This window comes from Heterodontus francisci, chromosome 24 (assembly GCF_036365525.1).
Source record: "Heterodontus francisci isolate sHetFra1 chromosome 24, sHetFra1.hap1, whole genome shotgun sequence".
NCBI classification, from domain to species: Eukaryota; Metazoa; Chordata; class Chondrichthyes; order Heterodontiformes; family Heterodontidae; genus Heterodontus; species Heterodontus francisci.
In genome coordinates, this window is record NC_090394.1 from 37812815 (window position 1) to 37835169 (window position 22355).

Genomic DNA, 22355 nt, shown 5'->3' on the forward strand with positions numbered 1-22355 from the left:
TGGTGCATCCTCTCCGTGCACATCTGGGCAGCGAGTGTCAACAGGCTATTTAACTCTGAGTGGGCCATAATAGCCAAGCTTGATCCTGCCCTCACCCACATTTGAGAAGCATCCACCAGGAGCCACTGCACATCCTGGCTGATATCTTTGCCCTCTGAAGCCAAGGGAACCACCCCAGAGAACAAGAGCCCAGGAATCAGCACTGGAAACATTCCTGGTCTCATGTCTCCAGAACACAGTGGGTAGTTCATTTAACCCACTGAACTACAGACCTGGTCCTGGATCTCCCTCCTACCAAGTCGCTCCAGTTAGGTCAATTACAGGATCAATCCCATTGTAATCCAGAGTAAGATTCACTGCAAACAGCAAAGGGGCGAGGGTGGGGTAGGGGAAGTAAGAACATAAGAAATAGGAGCAGGAGTAGACCATACAGCCCCTCAAGCCTGCTCTGCTGTTCAATATGATCACGGCTGATCATCCGCTTCAACTCCACTTTCCTGCCCACTTCCTATATCCTTTGATTCCTTGAGACACCAAAAGTCTGTCCAACTCAGCCTTAAATGTAGTCAACACGACAGCATCCACAACCCTCTGGGGTACAGAATTCCAAAGATTCACAACCCTACGAATGAAGACGTTTCTCCTTGTCTCAGTCCTAAATGATCGATCCCTTTGTCCTGAAACTGTGCCCCCATGTTCTAGATTCCCCAGCCAGGGGAAACAACCTCTCAGTGTCTACCCTGTCAAGCCCCTTCAGAATCTTGTATGTTTCAATGAGATTACCTTAAATTCTTCTGAACTCCAGAAAGTTTACTCAGCCTCCAACATAGGAGGACCCTCTCATCCCAGGAACTAATCGAGTGAACCTTCTCTGCACTGCCTCCAAGGCAAATATATCCTTGCTTAAATATGGAGACCAAAACTGCACACAGAACTCCAGGTGAGGTCTCACCGAAGACCTGTACAACTGTAGCAAGACTTCCTTTTTCTTGTACTCCAATCCCCTTGCAATAAAGGCCAAACTGACATTCGCCTTCCTAACTGCTTGTTGTACCTGTATGCTAATTTTGTGTTCCTTGTAAAAGTACACCCAAGTCTCCCTGAACATCAACATTTGAAAGTTTCACAGCTTTTAAAAAATGTTCTGCTTTTCTATTCTTACTACCAAACTGAATAACCTGACACTTCCCCATATTATACTCCATCTGATACCTTGTTACTCATTCGATTAACTTGTCTATATCTCTTTGGAGCCTCTTTGTGTCCTCACAGCTTACATTCCCACCTAGCTTTGTATCGTCAGCAAACCTAGCTACATTACTCTGTCTCTTTGTCTAAGTCATCAATATAGACTGTAAATAGCTGAGGCCCCATCACTGATCTTTGCGGCACTCCACTAGTTACAGCCTGCCAACTTGAAAATGCCCTGTTTATCCCTACTCTCTGCTTCCTGACCATTAACCAATCCTCTACCCATTCTAATATATTACCCCCAACTCCATGAGCCCTTAACTTGTGTACTGGCCTTTTGTGTGGCACCATATCGAATGCCTTTTGGAAATCCATGTATACTCTATCTACCCTACTAGTTAAATCCTCAAAAAACTCCAATAAATTTGTCAAACATGATTACCCTTTCATAAAACCATGATGACTTTGTCTGATCATACTATGATTTTCTAAGTGCATTGTTAACACTTCTTTAGTAATAGATTCCAGCATTTTCCCGATGACTGATGTCAGGCTAACTGGCTGTAGTTCCCCATTTTCTCTCTTCCTCCTTCCTTGAATAATGGTGTTACATTTGCTAACTTCCTATCCACTGGGACCGTTCTAGAATCTAGGGCACTTTGGAAAAATCAACCAATGCATCCACTACCTCTGCAGCTACCTCTTTTAGAACCCTTGGATGTAGGCCATCAGGTCCTAGGGATTTGTTGCTTTTAGTCCCTTGAGTTTCTCTAATGCTTTTTCTCTGCTGATATTAATTACTTAAAGTTTCTTACTCTCATTAGTCCCTTGGTTACCTTCTATTTCTGTTATGTAATCTGTGACTTCTACTGTGAAGACAGGCACAAAATATATGTTCAACATCTCTGCCATTTCCTCATTCGTTATGCTAATTTCTCCTGTTTCTGCCTCTAAGGGACTAATGTTTATTTTAGCTACCCTCCTTTTTATATACTTGCAAAAGCTCTTACAATCTATTTTTATAGCCCTGGCTAGTTTACCCTCATATTCTGTTTTTCCCCTCATCAACGTTTTGGTCACCCTTTGCTGGTTTCTAAAACAGTCCCAATCCTTAGGCTTGCTACTATTCTTTTAATCTAATACTATCCTTAACCTCCCTAGTCAGCCACGGATGGATCGTTTTTGCTGAGTTTAAAAAAAAAAAATAGAATGTATTTTTGTTGAACATTTTGAATTGTTTCTTTGCTTCCCATTCTTTATTTACTGCCATACTTTTAGTCTATTTATCCAATCAACCTTAGCCAGTTCTCTGCTCATACCTATGTAATTGGCTTGAAGTTCAAGATTCTTGTTTTGGACTAGAGTGTCACTTTCAAACTTAATATGGAATTCAATTGTTGTGATCACTTTTCCCCCGGAGGATCTTTTACTATGAGATTACTAATTAAACTTGCCTCATTGTACAATACCAGATCTAAAATAGCTTTATTCTTAGTTGGTTCCATAATGTATTGTTCCAGGAAACTGTCACAAAAGCATTCTACAAATTCATCTTCCAGACTACCTTCGCCAATTTGATTTGTTCAGTTTCTGAAGATTAAAGTCCCCCAAAGTTGCTACATGGCCTTTGTTACAAGCTCCAATTATTTCTTCTTTAATGCTTTGTCCAATAGCCTACTACTGCTAGGGGGCCTATAAACTACTAAGTGACTTCATACTAGCCTGCAATCTTTTTTTTTTAAGAGCCAGCCAACACCAGGAGACAGTTTGTAGCACTGTTTCTTGAGGTCCATTTGAAATTGTATCTCCATACTCCAGGGTCTGAATGTCAACATTATTAATATTTGTTTTAAAAAAACAAATTCCTGGTAACAGTTATTATCTTCTATAATAATGGAAAAATACTTCAAAGATATGTTCTCCCACTCTGAAACTTGTCTAGCTGACTTGTTTTTTTAAATAGCAATGCATTTGTTGGCTGTGCAATGCACTGTGGGGAGCAGGAACGTAGGTTAGAATTCTTCCCCACTTCCTGATTACACCACTGAAGCTTCAATACCAGAGAAGCTGCCATGGGAAGATGCTAAGCTGGGGCAAGTCTGGAGCAGAGTTATCAGTCACTTGCCCATCAAGCATTTGTGAGGACAAAGGTCCACCTTCAGTCCTACCAGCCGTCTGGGGCGTGCAACCCAAAAAGAAATGGAGGACAAAAAGTGATCAATGCCCTCACTTTTAAAAAAAACAAACTGTAGTTATTGAATTGAAAGCCTTTTGCTGTCCATCTGGAGTACAGTTCTGATCAGCTAACCATAGGATGGAGGCCAAGTACTGAGGGAGTGCTGCACTATCAGGGGTGCTGTCTTTCGGATAAGATGTTAAACCAAGGCCTCGTCTGCTCTCTCAGATGGACATAAAAGATCCTATGGCACTATTTGAAAAAGATCAGAGGAGTTATCCCCGGTATCCTAGCCAACATTTATCCCTCAATCAACATTACTTAAAAAAAAGTCTATCTGGTCATTATCTCTGCTGCATCTGGGACCTTGAGGGGAAACTGGCTGCCATGTTTCCTACATTCGAATAGTAATTACACTTCAGAAGTACTACACTGGCTGTGGAGCATTTTGGGAGGACCTGAGGTCATGAAAGGTACTATATATGCAAGTCCTTTCTTTCACGAATAAACCAGTCCTGACATGTGCATTTTCTAGCAGGGATCACTGGACAGTAAACATGAGTGGGGAACCCTAGTGGACTTTACCGAAGCCAGCTGCAACACTGCAGGTGACAGTCTAACCCAGACCAGTGAATTCAGTACAGACCAGGACTCTGGACTGCAGGAACAGTGCCATTACCAGCTCAGTCTCAAGGTTATCTAGCATCTTGCGAATGGATGCAGCACGCAGTGAAGCAAACTAGATGTCAGTTCCATTCTCTCGTGTTGCGCTGAACTACTGACGCTGTCTGGTTGTCAAAATGATTGCAGCACCAACTGCAGAGATTAATCTGGAGCAACACTGTGTTTGCTTTGATCACTGCACAGGCCGTGTAAATGTTGCCATTTCAAAAGGCTTTCAATTTTGCACAGAACACACACCAGTCATGTGGAGCTGTTGCAGCTTGTGATAGACCAGGGCCGCCTCTCGGGTGCTCTTTCTCATATCATCCTTCAGCTCCTTGCTCTTCCTGAAGCCTCCAGCCCGTACTGCGAACCAGCGCCCCACCCACAGCCGCTGCAGAATGTGCCGGATGACATTCCACATCAGGCTGCAGGCAAAGTCCAAGTTAGATGTAGGTAGAGGGCGCCCCAATGCCTTCAAACAGGTCCAGAGGTTCTGAGAAGCTTGAGCAAAATCTCCCTGACGAAATAAAATAAAGGAGGAAAATGTTGTTATTTTTCCACTGAGATTTCAAAACATTACTTCTCTTCTTAAGAAATAAATTGGAATTTAAATTCAATTAATTAATAAAAATATGGAATTGGAAGCTAATCTCAGTTCATGGCATCATTACTATCATTGATTGTGGTATAAACCCAGCTGGTTCACTAATGTCCTTTAGGGAAGAAAGCCTGCTGTTCTTACCTGGCCTAGCCTACATGTGACTCCAGACCCACAACAATGTGGTTGACTCTTAACTGCGCTCTGAAATGGCCTAGCAAGCCATTTAGTTCAAGGACAATTAGGGATGGGCAACAAATGCTGGCCTGCCAACAATGCCCACATCCCATGAAAGAATAAAAGAAAATTCAGCAATAATAAATTTACATGCAAGAGCAAGGCCGAGAACTGAATGAAGCAAAGGGGATATAGCATATGGCGTGTGTTGACTTTCAGAGAACCGCACTTCAATCTGTGAAAGGACGTGAAACTCCTTTCAGGTGAAGCAGCGATTTACTTGTACTTCTTTCAAAGTAGTATACTGTATTCACTGCTCATAATGTGGTCTCCTCTACACTGGGGAGACCAAACGCAGACTGGGTGACCACTTTGTGGGACACCTCCGCTCAGTCCGAAAACATGACCCCGAGCTTCCGGTTGCTTGCCATTTCAACACTCCCCCCTACTCTCATGCTCACATCTCTGTCCTGGGATTGCTGCAGTGTTCCAGTGAACATCAACGCAAGCTCGAGGAACAGCATCTCATTTACCGATTAGGCACACGACAGCCTGTCAGACTGAACATTGAGTTCAATAATTTCAGAGCATTACAGGCCCCCCATTTTACTTTTTTTTTTAGTTATTTTTTCTTTTTTTTTGGTGTTTGTTTATTTTATCTTAGTTTGTTCAGTTTGCCTACCCACTGTTTTTTTTCACGTTTGTACTTGTGGCTGTTCAGTTTTCAGTCTGTTAACACCTTATCTGTACTAATGCTTTGTCTTTCAACACATCATTAACATATTGTTTGCCTTTGCTCCTTGACCTTCTGGTCGGTTACTCTGTGACCTTGTCCTATCTACACCTTCTCTTTTGTTATCTCTTGCCCCACCCCCGCTTTACTTGCTTAAAACCTTTCACACTTCTAATATCTGCTAGTTCTGAAGAAGGGTCACTGACCTGAAAAATTAACTCTGCTTCTCTCTCCACAGATGCTGCCAGACCTGCTGAGTATTTCCAGCATTTCTTGTTTTTATATTATATGAAAATTTTCTTTTTAGCTTATGTTTATTTTGCGACTTTAAATTTCAACTTTGTTTCAGAGAAAACAAGCAAGCAAAAGGTTCAGGCTTTACAGCACTCAGTGAATACTAAATCTGTACTTGTGTTAACCCTTCTGTGTTTAAGCAATTTCGCCTTTTTAAAAAAAGAGGATACATGAAACCTAATTCTTTTGCTTATTCATGGTGAATCATTCTTACCCTTGCCAAGTCCAGATCAGCCTGCTTACGATGCCTCCAGAACAGGACAGATGATTCGGAATGCAGCCTTGTGACTGGTTCCCCATACACAAAGATCTTAATAAATACGAGCACAACAATTATTCCATTAATAGACCACAGGATCAATGTTGGCCAGATCCAAGCAAACCAGCTAGAAGAATCTGCCAGAAAGAAAAACAAAAAATTATCAAACTTTATTTGTTTACTTCCAAGAGCAGTAACTTAAGGTGTCACAGAACAAAAAAACAAGGGGTCATTCAGCCCATCAGAGCAACTTCTTTGACTGGCCAAGGAAAATGTATCCCATCACGTACTTTAACTCATGGATTTAACCAACCGAGGAAAAACCTGCAAAAATATTCCCTAATTCCTCCCCCAAAGGTCTAGAACAAAAATGCTTAATATTCATCCATTTTCACATCTCCATCATTCAATCCAATTCCTGCTGGCCTTCTCAGATAACATATCAGCAGCATACAAATCACTGTGTTACAGGGAGGGCTGGATTTTATAGGGGCTTCAACGTCGGGATTCATGACAGGAGGGGCATGAAGAATGCCCCAGATTAGGCCCACCACCGGCCTCGATGCCGGCAGGGCCCATCCCAATCTTGGCGGCAAGGCCTCATGGCGCTCCCCCACCGGCCGCGGCGAAGGGACCATCACTTAAATATTCAGGTTAATTTATTTACCTGAATTAATGACTTTCCTGTCGCCTCCCGGAAGTGCCACCGCGTTCTTCATCCAAGCAGTCGGCATTGCCGCGCCTTCGAATCCCCATCCAGGGAAACGAGGCGCACCACCGTGCGGAGGGGGGAGAAGGGAAGTGCATCAGTGCAGGAGGACGCGGGTGGGATCAAACTTACTTGATTGGTCTAGGGGGTGATGGGAAGGGGGTAAAGGTAAAAGGTTCTGAATTTTGTAGGGGGTTCAGTGATGTCATATATTCAAGGTAAGTATTTCGGGAGGGGGTAGGAGGGCAGGAATGACATGTAATGCTATTGTGAGGGTGGGAGAGGGGCTGGAAAGATTTTAAAAATTATTTTTAATAATTTTAAATTCACTGTTCCTTTAAAAATTTAACTTGTCATTTAGGGCTATAAGCCCTTTAAAAATGGTGCCGGCGACTGTGCAGTGGCGCCGGACGAGTTTCCGGAGACGGCTCGCCTGCCTTCTCCGCGTCATCGGAGGCGGAGCGGTGTGCCCCGGCCACGTTAATGAGGTGCCAGGTATAAGATAGCAGCGGCTCCGCGCAGTGAAAGCTGCACATGCGGGCCACCATCCTTTAGGGCCGCCGCACTCGGCAGTGGTCACATAAAATTCAGCCTGGAGTGTTTGATGAGCTTCATCTGCAAATGCAGAAAAATACTGACTTTGTTCCAATTCCATATGTGAAAGGGAAGGCTGAAATCAAACAGGTTTATTTCCCAAATCCTCACAGTAATTCTTTCAAACTGTCCACAAGTAAGTAACAAAAAAGATGCACAATTAAACACTGATGCAGAGGAAAATCAGGATGTAGCAAAGGGACGTCAACTTAAAATGCTGTTCTCAATTCCAAACTATTGAAGGACTGCAAAAGTATATGAACAGGGACCTGGACAGTGCAAAGTAAGGCATTTAAATTAAAACTAGCTGTGACAAGTTTTTTTTCCATCTATAGTGATACGAATTGCAAATCTTTCAAGCCCTTTCCATTAACACAAGGAACAGGCAAGAGCTTTTAAACTGATAGGATGATACAGTGATGCTGAGTGTTAGGACGTAATGTTCAGTACCACACAAAGACTGACGCAGGTTTGAATTGCACTCTACAGAGTTCCTCACAATCTGAAGTGGACTGTCCCAGCAGTGAGGTACGAGAAGAATAGAGGGGAGAGTCAGTTCTGGATTGTGCCCAAAACCACCTGGCAGGTTACAAGGGACAGTGGCTGAGAGCAAGCTGTGGGTCCATCCTCCTAGCTGTAGGCTTCACAGCAAAAATGAAACAGGAATACATGTATTACATTAGAATAGACAGTAGAGAAACAGGGCATTTGGCCCAACTGGTCCATGCCTGTGTTTATGCTCCAAACAAGCCTCCTCCCATATCTTTGCATCTATCCCCATCATCATACCCTACTATTCGTTTCTTTCTATAAGAACACCATATTAAATTAAAATTGCTCTGTTTAATAAGCTTCCCTTGGATATATGTAGTTCTATACTCTTTTTTACTTAGAACCTCCAGGGATAAATGCCCATCAGTCCAAAATACTAGCTTTATATCAATGTTGTATTCATTACTGTGCAAGTTCCTCACCTGCTGTAGCTAGGTCTGGGTTTAATAATCATCAAGTCCACTTTGGGATCTTGTCTGATCTGAGGTGACACAGATGTTGTCCTGTTCACAATAATAGGGCTCAGCTGGAGGAACTCCTCTGCCAAAAATAAACTGTTCCAACACTACCTACAAGGTTTCCTTTTTGATGGGGACTATTTACAAAACAAGTAAGACAGACAGCAGGTCAGAGTGTACAAAATGGTTCCTGTGTTTACCCCATCTCTAAACTAGTCTTCAGAGAAAAATAGTCCATAGATAGTTTACTCAAAACCACAGATGATTAACAGTGCAGGAACAGAGAGTTTATACTTCCTACTGGAAGTGGGACTGCAGCAGATTCTGGTAGTCTGATCTCCAACTGTCCTTTATGATCTCTAAAAACCCTCTGCAGTCATGCTTTCACTGTACAGTACCTGGAACCACTCACTGGTTCTATTCATCCCAATTCCCACTCGCATTCCTAGCACATCTGGCCTCATATTCACTTGTTTTCCCATTTCTGCATTAAATGGAATCTCAGCTGGACATACCTTCAGTTCAGGAAGTTTACTTTGTAGGGCGAGGCACTCTAATTATTTTCAACTTGCTTCCAAAAACAACACACACACACCCCATATTTGCCACTCTGACTCAGATATTAGTGCATTTTCTCAGATATTTAATCACACAGAAAACACATTTAATAAAAATATTACAAATTAGTCTATTTCTGAATGCAATACTGGCTACCACCAGTTTTTATAATGTTCCCATTTTCTGGCTTGTGTTGGGACCCACAGGTTCTGTCTGCACTCTGGTGCTTTGTACAGCCATTTCCCACATGCAAACCTAGACTGGAGATAAATGAATCCTTGAAATAGGTCCTTACATATTTTCATTATTTTCTTTTGTTCATTCAGATACCTACCTTCTACAGAAAGCCCCAACATGTTTCTGCCTGTTCCGTGGTATCCTTGACTCCCCACAGAACTGCTGGTGTCTGCTCCACCCATCAATAATGCCAGAGGGTTAAAGGAAAGGCAAAGGAACACAAAGGTGCACAGTACCATCCTCGATCGATCCAACATACCAACGCCGGTTGGCAATGTCTGTTCTTGTTTAACGGACACCTAGAGACAACAGGATGCACCACTGGTTCAAAACACAAATGAGACCAATCATTGCACTGATGCACACTCCCAGGACAGACTACCAAGATAAGAACATAAAGTACAGAGCAAGAAAAGGCCTTTCAAAGTTCCAATTTTCCAGAGACCCTGTATAATCCACACCATCGTGGACTCTACTGTATCCATTTACAATCTCCGGTATAAATAGTCCCCAAACCCTTGAAGTTATCAAGCAAATGCCAGAAATATCATCCATCCTTATTATTCAATCCTAATCTGTTACAAAAATTTCTAAATTCACTTGTAACAGCCCTTCAAAACACTCCCACAGGGGATGCTGAGACCAAGTGGGCCCACATCAGAGACGCCATCTATGAGTCAGCTTTGACCACCTACGGCAAAAGTGCGAAGAGAAATGCAGACTGGTTTCAATCTCATAATGAAGAGCTGGAACCTGTCATAGCTGCTAAGCGCATTGCACTGTTGAACTACAAGAAAGCCCCCAGCGAGTTAACATCCGTAGCACTTAAAGCAGCCAGAAGCACTGCACAAAGAACAGCCAGGCACTGCGCAAACGACTACTGGCAACACCTATGCAGTCATATTGAGCTGGCCTCAGACACCGGAAACATCAGAGGAATGTATGATGGCATTAAGAGAGCTCTTGGGCCAACCATCAAGAAGATTGCCCCCCTCAAATCTAAATCAGGGGACATAATCACTGACCAACGCAAACAAATGGACCACTGGGTTGAGCACTACCTAGAACTGTACTCCAGGGAGAATGTTGTCACTGAGACTGCCCTCAATGCAGCCCAGCCTCTACCAGCCATGGATGAGCTGGACATACAGCCAACAAAATCAGAACTCAGTGATGCCATTGATTCTCTAGCCAGTGGAAAAGCCCCTGGGAAGGACAGCATTACCCCTGAAATAATCAAGAGTGCCAAGCCTGCTATACTCTCAGCACTACATGAACTGCTATGCCTGTGCTGGTACGAGGGAGCAGTACCTCAGAACATGCGTGATGCCAATATCATCACCCTCTATAAAAACAAAGGTGACCGTGGTGACTGCAACAACTACCGTGGAATCTCCCTGCTCAGCATAGTGGGGAAAGTCTTTGCTCGAGTCGCTCTAAACAGGCTCCAGAAGCTGGCCGAGCGAGTCTACCCTGAGGCACAGTGTGGCTGTCGTGCAGAGAGATCGACCGTTGACATGCTGTTCTCCCTTCGTCAGATACAGGAGAAATGTCGCGAACAACAGATGCCCCTCTACATTGCTTTCATTGATCTCACCAAAGCTTTTGACCTCGTCAGCAGACGTGGTCTCTTCAGACTACTAGAAAAGATTGGATGTCCATCAAAGCTACTAAGTATCATCACCTCATTCCATGACAATATGAAAGGCACAATTCAACATGGTGGCTCCTCATCAGACCACTTTCCTATCCTGAGTGGCGTGAAACAGGGCTGTGTTCTTGCACCCACACTTTTTGGGATTTTCTTCTCCCTGCTGCTTTCACATGCGTTCAAGTCTTCTGAAGAAGGAATTTTCCTCCACACAAGATCAGGGGGCAGGTTGTTCAACCTTGCCCGTCTAAGAGCGAAGTCCAAAGTACGGAAAGTCCTCACCAGGGAACTCCTCTTTGCTGACGATGCTGCTTTAACATCTCACACTGAAGAGTGCCTGCAGAGTCTCATCGACAGGTTTGCGGCTGCCTGCAATGAATTTGGCCTAAACATCAGCCTCAAGAAAACGAACATCATGGGGCAGGACGTCAGAAATGCTCCATCCATCAATATTGGCCACCACGCTCTGGAAGTGGTTCAAGAGTTCACCTACCTAGGCTCAACTATCACCAGTAACCTGTCTCTAGATGCAGAAATCAACAAGCGCATGGGTAAGGCTTCCACTGCTATGTCCAGACTGGCCAAGAGAGTGTGGGAAAATGGCGCACTGACGCGGAACGCAAAAGTCCGAGTGTATCAAGCCTGTGTCCTCAGTACCTTGCTCTATGGCAGCGAGGCCCGGACAACGTATGTCAGCCAAGAGCGACGTCTCAATTCATTCCAGCTTCGCTGCCACCGGAGAATACTTGGCATCAGGTGGCAGGACCGTTTCTCCAACACAGAAGTCCTCGAGGCGGCCAACATCCCCAGCTTATATACACTACTGAGTCAGCGGCGCTTGAGATGGCTTGGCCATGTGAGCCGCATGGAAGATGGCAGGATCCCCAAAGACACATTGTATAGCGAGCTCGCCACTGGTATCAGACCCACCGGCCGTCCATGTCTCTGCTTTAAAGACGTCTGCAAACGCGACATGAAGTCCTGTGACACTGATCACAAGTCGTGGGAGTCAGTTGCCAGCGTTCGCCAGAGCTGGCGGTCAGCCATAAAGGCGGGGCTAAAGTGTGGCGAGTCGAAGAGACTTAGCAGTTGGCAGGAAAAAAGACAGAGGCGCAAGGAGAGAGCCAACTGTGGTACAGCCCCGACAAACAAATTTTTCTGCAGCACCTGTGGAAGAGCCCATCACTCTAGAATTGGCCTTTATAGCCACTCCAGGCGCTGCTCCACACACCACTGACCACCTCCAGGCGCTTACCCATTGTTTCTTGAGATAAGGAGGCCAAAGAAGAATCTGTTTCCCTTCACAGACAACATTCTAAATAACAATCCCACCCCTACATATCCTGAACAAGAGGAGATTTCTCAAAAACATCAGAACTATTATGTAACTAACTGGTTCAGTATCTTCCTTGGTAACACCTGAATGTCATATGTTGAACAGATCCAAGCTTGTCAGGATTATACTTCATAGCAGTGCACATAACTGTTGCTTATTAAAAAAGGTCATATTTCATGGCTTTTTAAAAAAAATGGAAGTCTTCTGATAGGCCCTGAATAAACTAATCAAAATGGCTACGCATTTTAGCACAATGCTCACAAATGGTTAAATTCTGGTTAAATTATATCATAAAAATAAATGCTCAACTGCAACATTAGCTACCTGAAGGGCTCACATTATTACTACCAATGAGAGGGGGCAGTTGGTCTCTTTTCAGACCTTCTGCTTTTAAAATTAGACCAGAGTTATGACACAGACTCCCTGAACCTCCAACTGTCCTTCTCTTGCCGCTGGAAACCTGGTCAATAGTGAGAGCGCACCTCCAGGAAAAAACAGAAAGGATAAACTTGCATTTATACAGCACCTTGCATATCCCCAGGAGGCCCTGAAGTGATGCACAGCCAATGGATTATTTTTGAAGTGTAGTCACTGTTGTTTTGTAGCCAAATACAGCAGCCAATTTGCTAACAGCAAAGTCCCAAAAATATCAAGGAGATAAATCACAAGTTAATTTCCTTTTGATGGCATTGGTTGAGTTATTAATGTTGGCCAGAGCTTCCTACTTTTCTTCAAATAGTATTGTAGGATATCTTATATCCCACCTGAACAGGGAGACAGGGCCTCGGTTTAACATCCCACGCATAAAAATGGCACCTCTGAAAATGCAGCACTCCCTCAGTACTGCATTGAATCGCCAGCCTTTGTCTTGGACAGATTACATGCCCAAACCAATGGGGCTTGAAGCCAGAATGCTACTGCCAAGCTAAAGCTGTTTTGGGAAACATTGTGGTATAGTGGATTATATGGGAACAATTCTAGCCCCTCCCCCTTTACCGTAATGATATGGTCTAAATGAATGTTCACTGTATTTTCAGACCAATTGAGTACTTGGGATTCTTCAGGAGGAACTGGACAAGTTTTACTCCCTGTTAGTTATGGTACTGAATGGGCTACCAGATGGAGACACAGCAAAAATACACCAATTAATTGCAGGAACATGACAAGTTCTGAAGGCATTTGTGGCTTAAATTCCTACTGACCTTTGATTGGCAGAAGCCCAGAGGCACTATGTGACAGAATAAGAAGAAATTAGAAATCCACAGCTGGTGTTCAGTCAGCTATTTCAACTGGGGCATTTGTAGCACTGCAACTACCCTCTGCCTTTCTAAGCCAATGAAAGAAAAGATAGCCCAGCCAAATTCCTGCTCCTAATCTCTATCCATTAACTCCAACTGAAAAACTGCTTCACATATAAATGGTTGTGAGAATGTGGACTACATAGGCCCAGGATGCCCTACATGGGCGGCGCAGTGGTTAGCACCGCAGCCTCACAGCTCCAGCGACCCGGGTTCAATTCTGGGTACTGCCTGTGTGTGGAGTTTGCATGTTGTGTGTGTCTGCGTGGGTTTCCTCCGGGTGCTCCGGTTTCCTCCCACATGCCAAAGACTTGCAGGTTGATAGGTTAATTGGCCATTATAAATTGCCCCTAGTATAGGTAGGTGGTAGGGAAATATAGGGACAGGTGGGGATGTGGTAGGAATATGGAATTAGTGTAGGATTAGTATAAATGGTCGGCACAGACTCGGTGGGCCGAAGGGCCCATTTCAGTGCTGTATCTCTAAACTAAACTAAACTGAGGTCTAAAAATGGGATACAAAAACAAGAAATGCTGGATTCACTCAGCAGGTCTGGCAGCATCTGTGGAAAGAGAAGCAGAGTTAACGTTTCGGGTCAGTGACCCTTCTTCGGAAAAAATGGGATATATGCACTTGGGAAGGAAAGGTATTGAGGGAGGTGGAGAAAAGACAGTTACTATGGATAACAAAGCAGTGAAGGAAGGCTCGACGGGCTGAATGGTTTTCTGCGGCTATGCACTATTTTGGAAGAGGTCAAGATCACGCTCAGCTCTGATATGTCCTATAATCAAACAGCCTTTCGACACTCACTGGCCAGGATCAGAAATGGACAATGACTGCTTGGCCATGGTACTAAAGGACAATGGCAAATCATGAAACTCAAGTCCAGAAAACAGCGGGGGAAGAAACAAAGTTAGAAAAGCAGGGAGAAAAATCAGGTGGCAGATTGAATTGAGCATGTGAAAATAACATAGTAGCCCCTTGACAGCAATCATATGTACCTTGGTATCATCAAAAAATAGGCTGTCTGGCTCAGAATCACTGCTGTTCACAGAGAATGGGCTGTTCTGAGGTGGTGAGCCGACATCGGACGGTGGTGGGGTGAGCAGGTCAGGGTCCTGCTTGAACCCATTTGTTGATGCATCCAGACTTACTCCACTGGAAGCCACAATGTCTTTCAGAGATTCTGAAATTGAACACAATACTTGATGTAAATGAGACTCATTCTAGCAATAAATAATATCTAACTCTGAAGTACACAGCTATCAATTCAAAGCACCATTTCTCAAAGGTGTGTACTTTGCCTTACGAACAGTAGAAAAATCAGAGCAAAAATTGACGAAAGTAGTTCAACGCAAATGTCACTAATCAATATATTAAAAATCTTATGTCTGAGTGCATTTGCTGTCAACTGTTTCCTATTACAAAATTTTACATCCATCTTTATAATGGCAGCTAATTATTTAAACTTGTCACATTGTATTTACACCTTCTCTCCCAAAGGAGGCACTGCAGAGTCACCACTGGTCAGGAGTGTGTAATTGCAGTGTGGCAAGTTTATATAAGCAGCTGCCCTTTTAAATGTGAAACCAGAAATTTATCATGGGAAATAGGAAATATAAAATAGGAAAATAAGGACAAAATGTGCGACTCCAAAAGAGGGACTGAATTATGTCTCCACAGCCAGCTCTTATCTGCCACTCTCTAACCTGAGGACAATACTTGGTCTTCAAACCCAGTGTGCAACACCATGGGAGACTGACTTATAGTATAATATCTGCTATGTTGGTATTCTGTAGCAAATATATTTCAAACAATATACTCAATATATAACTATCAATATAAAATATTCATCGTGAAGAAACCTTTTCCAATCAAAATCCAATTAAGATCATATTTATTTTAGTGCCACTGATAATTTAAATTTTTAATCACTATTTATGTTCCTGCAGTTTACTACCCCACTTTGGTGTCATTCTGTAAATGGGCATGCTAAGTATTCCAAGGCCTCTGTAATTTGACAATTGGAAGTATACAACAGTGTAGGATAGCTCACCTGCACATCGTTCTTCTTTGCCTACAGAAGAGAGAGGGGGAAGACAGCCTGAGACGTGTGAACCCTATGTGCAAGAAGGCATTGCAAACACCAACCAGTATGCTACCAGCATGCTCATGGCTCAGCTCCCAAACCACAGCAAACTATAAAAACGGGTATATTTTATTCACACCTAATTGATATAAATTGCTTGAGATTCTAGTTTCCCCCTCCCAATGAGCTGAGCACTTACGATTTTTCTGGGTGGCCATTCTCAACACCATATTCTCCTGTTTCAATTTCTGATTAGTTTGTTGCAAGAAGCGGATATAATCAACAGCTTTCCTCAGTATTGCTGACTTGTTCAACTGCCCGGGCAAAGAAGAAAAACAAAAAGGTTTTCAATACATCACAAATTCACATTTACACATTAAAATTGTGGGATAAAAAGCAGATAGCCTGTGGTACACCCAGAAGCCTGTCCCGCAGCTTCTTTAGATACATGGCTGCACCTTCGCCACTTGTCACATGGAGAGGTACTGATTCCAAACAGGTCACGAAAAGATGATAGTTTCCCCTCCTTGCAAGGAGGGGAAACTAAGAGAAAACTATTATTGTACACCTATTACCAAATAGTTACTAGCAGCATCAATCGAGAAGTAGCTGCAGATTGTCTGCTTGCCTTGTGCCTCCTTCAATCAGACTGGACCCATGCTGAGTGGGGAAGAAAAGGGACAAAAAGATCAAAAAGGAGCTAGAGTTTTGTTTTGCATTTTACTAGCTTTCCCTTCCTCTCCTAAAAGGCCCAATTCCGCAAGTGTCAGCACCCAGCTGGTACTTCACACAAGTGGTCATTCTTAATACACGAAGCTCGACAGCAAGCGCCAACATGATATTTGACTGCAGATGCAACACAGCTGAGCTAGACCTTGCCCTCAAGTGACATGCAAACGTGCACTTTCCAGTATGGATCAGAGGCTAATGATTAGAAATTGGAATGCTAGCTTATCTTTCCACTCTAACACAAGGATGAGCTAACTAATCAGAACAAACTCTGCACAGTCCATGGATATAACTTAGAATGTAGTGGTTGCCATGGCCTAACCATCAGCCTCAAGAAAACGAACATCATGGGGCAGGACGTCAGAAATGCTCCATCCATCAATATTGGCCACCACGCTCTGGAAGTGGTTCAAGAGTTCACCTACCTAGGCTCAACTATCACCAGTAACCTGTCTCTAGATGCAGAAATCAACAAGCGCATGGGTAAGGCTTCCACTGCTATGTCCAGACTGGCCAAGAGAGTGTGGGAAAATGGCGCACTGACACGAAACACAAAAGTCCGAGTGTATCAGGCCTGCGTCCTCAGTACCTTGCTGTTTGGCAGTGAGGCCTGGACAACGTATGCCAGCCAAGAGCGACGTCTCAATTCATTCCATCTTCGCTGCCTCCGGAGAATACTTGGCATCAGGTGGCAGGACTATATCTCCAACACAGAAGTCCTCGAGGCGGCCAACATCCCCAGCTTATACACACTACTGAGTCAGCGGCGCTTGAGATGGCTTGGCCATGTGAGCCGCATGGAAGATGGCAGGATCCCCAAAGACATATTGTACAGCGAGCTCGCCACTGGTATCAGACCCAACGGCCGTCCACGTCTCCGCTTTAAAGACGTCTGCAAACGCGACATGAAATCCTGTGACACTGATCACAAGTCGTGGGAGTCAGTTGCCAGCGTTCGCCAGAGCTGGCGGGCAGCCATAAAGACAGGGCTAAAATGTGGCGAGTCGAAGAGACTTAGTAGTTGGCAGGAAAAAAGACAGAGACGCAAGGGGAGAGCCAACTGTGCAACAGCCCCGACAAACAAATTTCTCTGCAGCACCTGTGGAAGAGCCTGTCACTCTAGAATTGGCCTTTATAGCCACTCCAGGCACTGCTTCACAAACCACTGACCACCTCCAGGCGTGTATCCATTGTCTCTCGAGATAAGGAGGCCCAAAAGAAAAAAGAAAAAAAGAGTGGTTGCCATTGCTCAGCATCACCAAATACATTTATCTAACAAGACATTGAGACACTGTTTTCATTTTTAAAGAAAGTACATAAAAAAGGGCCATTTAATCAAGTATGAATATGTGATTAATGCACCTATTTTTCTAATTAAATGGACAAATTCTTAAGTTTTGTAAGAGTATTTTACCTTGCTTTCAGTGCCAACAACAAGGTCTTTCAGCTCCATAATCTTGTCATTGATGGATGACCTGTAGCGTTTCTCAATAGCGTTATGTGCCGTGCGTTTTTCTCCTTTGTTTGGTGCACTGCAAGGTTTGCCACTTGCTGGCATACGATTGATGGGAAGTTTGTCTGCATCTACCATCAGAGGGACTGTGGTCAAAATTGTGTTTCCACTGACCAGAGCCTGGAGAATATAAAATTTATAAACAAACTCAGGACAGATTCTGACAATGAGTACAAATTCACACTATTTTGTTTTATGTCAATACAATGTCAGCTTTTATGAGGTTGCAAACCACGTAGTCATTGTTCCTCTGAACTTTCCTCATTTCCAAGGACTCAGCAAGTGAATGTAATCAGTAGCAGTACACAGAAACCAGCAAGGTCCAGGTTTAATTCCTGGTACCTGTGGAATTAGCCAATCTCAACTGTAGGAGCGCTACCCTTGGCCTCAGCGCTCCTGGGTAGGTGGGAGGGGGAAATAAGTCCACTAAGATACCTTCTCCCCCAATTGCTATCTGCAGCCCCTTGCTGGCAATGAGTGCAAGGTTAGCATAGGATCAGGCTTGGACTTGAAGAACTCGAATCCAACAGTTTGCTAATCCTCACACATGAATGATGACCACTTAAGAAGCGGGAAGAAAATCACTAAAGTAAAAGATATAAACTTTACATAAATAATCTTTTGGCCTCCTTGGTCCCCCTAAACTCTAAATATTTAATTGCATCTTGGATTGAAATCAATTTCAACTTTATGCAGTGTGTTGCACTATGAGCTTTGGCCTTTCATGCAGCTTTCTCAATTTAAAGAAAATGCTGGTGGATCTCTTGTAATATCGCCCACTGATATGTTCCAGACCCATGCCGGTGATATTTAGCAGCTAACTTGGTCTATCCTTCTAAAGGTCATTGCTCTCCTCTGTGGGGGAAGTGATCATAAACTCAAAGATTAGGCAAAACCTAAATTATTCTTGTCAATGAAAGTTTCGTTAGCTTTTCAGCTGTGTTGCTGCTTTCCTTAAAAGGAGGCACCAAACTATTTCAAACTCAGAAAAATGATCAGGAATCGGCTGATTTTCATTTCTCTCCCTCTTCGTGCACTGTTTGGAGGGAATGTTCAGTTGTGATTTGTTGGCGTTTGGTACAAAGTGTGATATCTGGATTATGAACACGCTCAAAACTATCACAATTGTATATGCACAAATTAGTTCCACATTTGCACCTAATTGGCTTAAACTTTGTATGCAAAATAAAACAAAACTAAACGGACATTGATATGGGCTTAAGGTGCAATAATGCAGGATTCCTCACACTGTCACATCAAATAATACTCCTTTGCTAAATACGAAACTGCGAATTTGGAGCAGTAGGCCACTTGGCCCCTCGTGTCTGCTCTGCCATTCAACAAATTGTAACCTCAACTCCACATGCCCACCTACCCTCAATAACCTTTCACCCTCTTCTTTATCAAGAGTCTAGCTACCATGCCTTAAAAATATTCAAAGGCTCTGCTTCCACTGCCTTTGGAGGGAAAGTTCCGAAGACTCTCAACCCTCAGAGAAAAATTTCTCCTCGTCTCCATCTTAAAAGGGTGACCCCGTATTTTTAAACAGTGATCTCTAGTCCTAGATTCTCCCACAAGAGGATACATCCTTTCCACATCCACCCTGGAGGTCTGTCAAGACCCCTCAGGATCTTATATATTTCAATCAAGTCGCCTCTTACTCTTCTAAGCTCCAGCAGATACAAGCCTGGCCTGTCCAACCTTTCCTCATAAGACAACCCACTCATTCCAGGTATTAGTCTAGTAAACCTTCACTGAACTGCTTCCAATGCATTTACATCCTTCCTTAAATAAGGAGACCAATACTGTACACAGTACTCTGGATGTGGTCTCACCAATGCCCTGTATAGCTGAAACATAACCTCCCTACTTTTGTATTCAATTCCCCTCGCAATAACAATAACATTCTATTAGTTTTCCTAATTATGTGCTGTACCTGCATACTAACCCTTTGAGATTCATGCACTAGGACACTCAGCCCTCTGCATCGCACAGCTCTGCAATCTCTTACCATTTAGATAATATGCTTTTTTATTCTTCCTGCCAAAATTGACAATTTCACATTTTCCCACATTATACTCCATTTGCCAGATCTTTCCCCACTCACTTAACCTATCTCTATCCCTTTGTAGCCTCATGTCCTCTTCACAAGTTACTTTCCTACCTATCTTTGTGTCATCAGCAAATTTAGCAAACATACCTTCGGTCCCTTCATCCAAGTCATTTATATAAATTGTAAAAAGCTGAGGCCCCAGCACTGATCCCTACGGCAAACCACTCGTTACAATCAGAAAATGACCCATTTATGCCTACTGTTTCCTGTTAGCTAGCCAATCTTCTTTCCATGCCAATGTGTTACCCCCTACACCATGAGCTTTTATTTTGCGCAATAACCTTTAATGTGGCACCTTATCAAATGCCCTCTGGAAATCTAAGTGCAGTACATCCACCGGTTCCCCTTTATCCACAGCACATGTTACTTCTTCAAAGAATTCCAATAAATTGCTTAAACACAATTTCCCTTTCACAGAACCATGTTGACTCTGCCTGATTGCCTTGAATTTTTTTTTGAACTGTCCTGCTATAACGTCTTTAATAATACTTCTAACATTTTCCCGAAGGCAGATGTTAAGCCAACAAGCCTGTAGTTTCCTGCTTTCTGCCTCTCTCCCTTTTTTGAATAAAGGAGTTACATTCGATATTTCCCAATCTAATGGAACCTTCCCTGAATCTAGGAAATTTTGGAAAACTGAAACCAATGCATCAACTATCTCACTAGCCACTTCTTTTAAGACCCTGGGATAAAGTCCATCAGGATCCGGGGACTTGTCAGCCCGCAGCTCCAATAATTTGCTCAGTACCAATTCCCTGATGATTGTAATTTTCTTGAGTTACTTTTTAAAAAAAAAAAATTCTTTCATGGGACATGGGTGTCCCGGGCAAGGCCAGCATTTGTTTCCCATCCCTAACTGCCCTTGACAACTGAGCAGCTTGCTAGGCCATTTCAGAGGGCATTTAAGAGTCAAACACATTGCTGTGGGTCTGGAGTCACATGTAGGCCAGACCAGGTAAGGATGGCAGATTTCTTTCCCTAAAGGACATTAGTGAACCAGATGGGTTCGTACAACAATTGATGATAGTTTTACGGCACCATTACCGACACTAGCTTTCAATTCCAGATTTTTTTTTAAGTTAATTGAACTTCCACCTGTTGCTGTGGTGTGATTTGAACCCACGTCCCCAGGGCATTAGCCTAGGTCACTGGATTACTAGTTCAGTGACATCACCACTACGCCACCGTCTCCTCCCTCCCTTTCATTTCCCGACTTACAGCTATTTCTGGGATGTTACTGGTATCCTCTATAGTGAAGACCGATGCAAAATACCTGTTCATCTGCCATCTCCTTATTTTCCATTATTAATTCCCCAAATTCACTTTCTATAGGACCAACGCTCACTTTGTTAACTCTTTTTAAAATATATATAGAAACTCTTGCCATCTGTCTTTATATTTCTAGCTAGCTTTCTCTCGTACTCTAATTTTTCCCTCATTATTAACCTCTTAGTCATTCTTTGCTGTTTTTTTATATTCTATCCAATCTTCTGACCTGCCACCCATCTCTGAGCAATTATATGCCTTTTCTTTAATTTTGATACCATCTTTAAATTTTTTAGCTAACCATGGATGGTGGGTCCCACCCTTGGAATTCTTCTTTCTCATTGTGTGGGAACAGATTAAAAGTAAGCTAATCAACTAACTAATCAGCTAACAGACTGTGAAGCTGTGGAGCCAATTTATAAAAAATAACAAGCAGAAGCTAACAGGACAGCTGCAGATAGCTTAATAGTAGCCTATTGTTTAATAATCAGCCTAACAGTTCAAGGAAGGGGGAATGTGAAACAAGTGAAATAAAATGCAAGAATAAAATGCTGAGTCGAATGAACCAATCATGCACTGATAACAGAAGTCTGAAAACCACTCAGAAACAAGGGGGGCGTTACTAGTTTTGTTTGAATAACTAGAAGAAAGGCTTGCTGTAGTGAGCACATGTTCTTTTGTTTTGTTCTTTTGTTCTGCTTGTAACCTTGCAATGTAACCATATACTGCAATAAAGTTTCTAAAAGTTACGGTCGGACTTCGTCTCTCTTTGTAACTGATGGGATCCAATAATTGGAATGTATCTATTCTGTGCTTTCGGAAATATTCCCTTAAATGTCTGCCACTGCATCTCTATTGACCTATCCCTTAACCTACTTTGCCAGTTCACTTTTGCTAGCTCTGCTTTCATGCCCTCACAATTGCCCTTATTTAAGTTTAAAATACCAGTCTTGGACCCACTCTTCTCTCCCTCAAACTGAATGTAAAATTCAATCATATTATGATCGCTGCTGCCTAGGGGTACCTTCACTATGAGGTCATTAATTAATCCTATCGCGTTGCACAATATTAGGTCTAGTACAGCCTGCTCTCTGTTTGGTTCCAGAACATGCTGTTCTAAGAAACTATCCTGAAAACATTCTATGAACTCCTCATCTC

The 22355-nt window shown here is 43.1% G+C and overlaps 1 protein-coding gene across 4 annotated transcripts in view; it reads right to left on the reverse strand.

Moving 5' to 3' along the window:
* The window catches only part of srebf1 (sterol regulatory element binding transcription factor 1), a 49645-nt gene that overhangs the window by 15614 nt on the left and 11676 nt on the right, over window positions 1-22355 (reverse strand). For all 4 annotated transcript variants that reach the window (XM_068055934.1, XM_068055936.1, XM_068055935.1 and 1 more), the window contains exons 5-10: window positions 17720-17938; window positions 15776-15890; window positions 14489-14673; window positions 9300-9501; window positions 6050-6231; window positions 4289-4550 (exon numbers count right to left, since the gene is read on the reverse strand). In XM_068055934.1, the coding sequence (XP_067912035.1) occupies window positions 4289-4550; window positions 6050-6231; window positions 9300-9501; window positions 14489-14673; window positions 15776-15890; window positions 17720-17938 (1165 nt within the window). The remainder of the gene's footprint in view (window positions 1-4288; window positions 4551-6049; window positions 6232-9299; window positions 9502-14488; window positions 14674-15775; window positions 15891-17719; window positions 17939-22355) is intronic.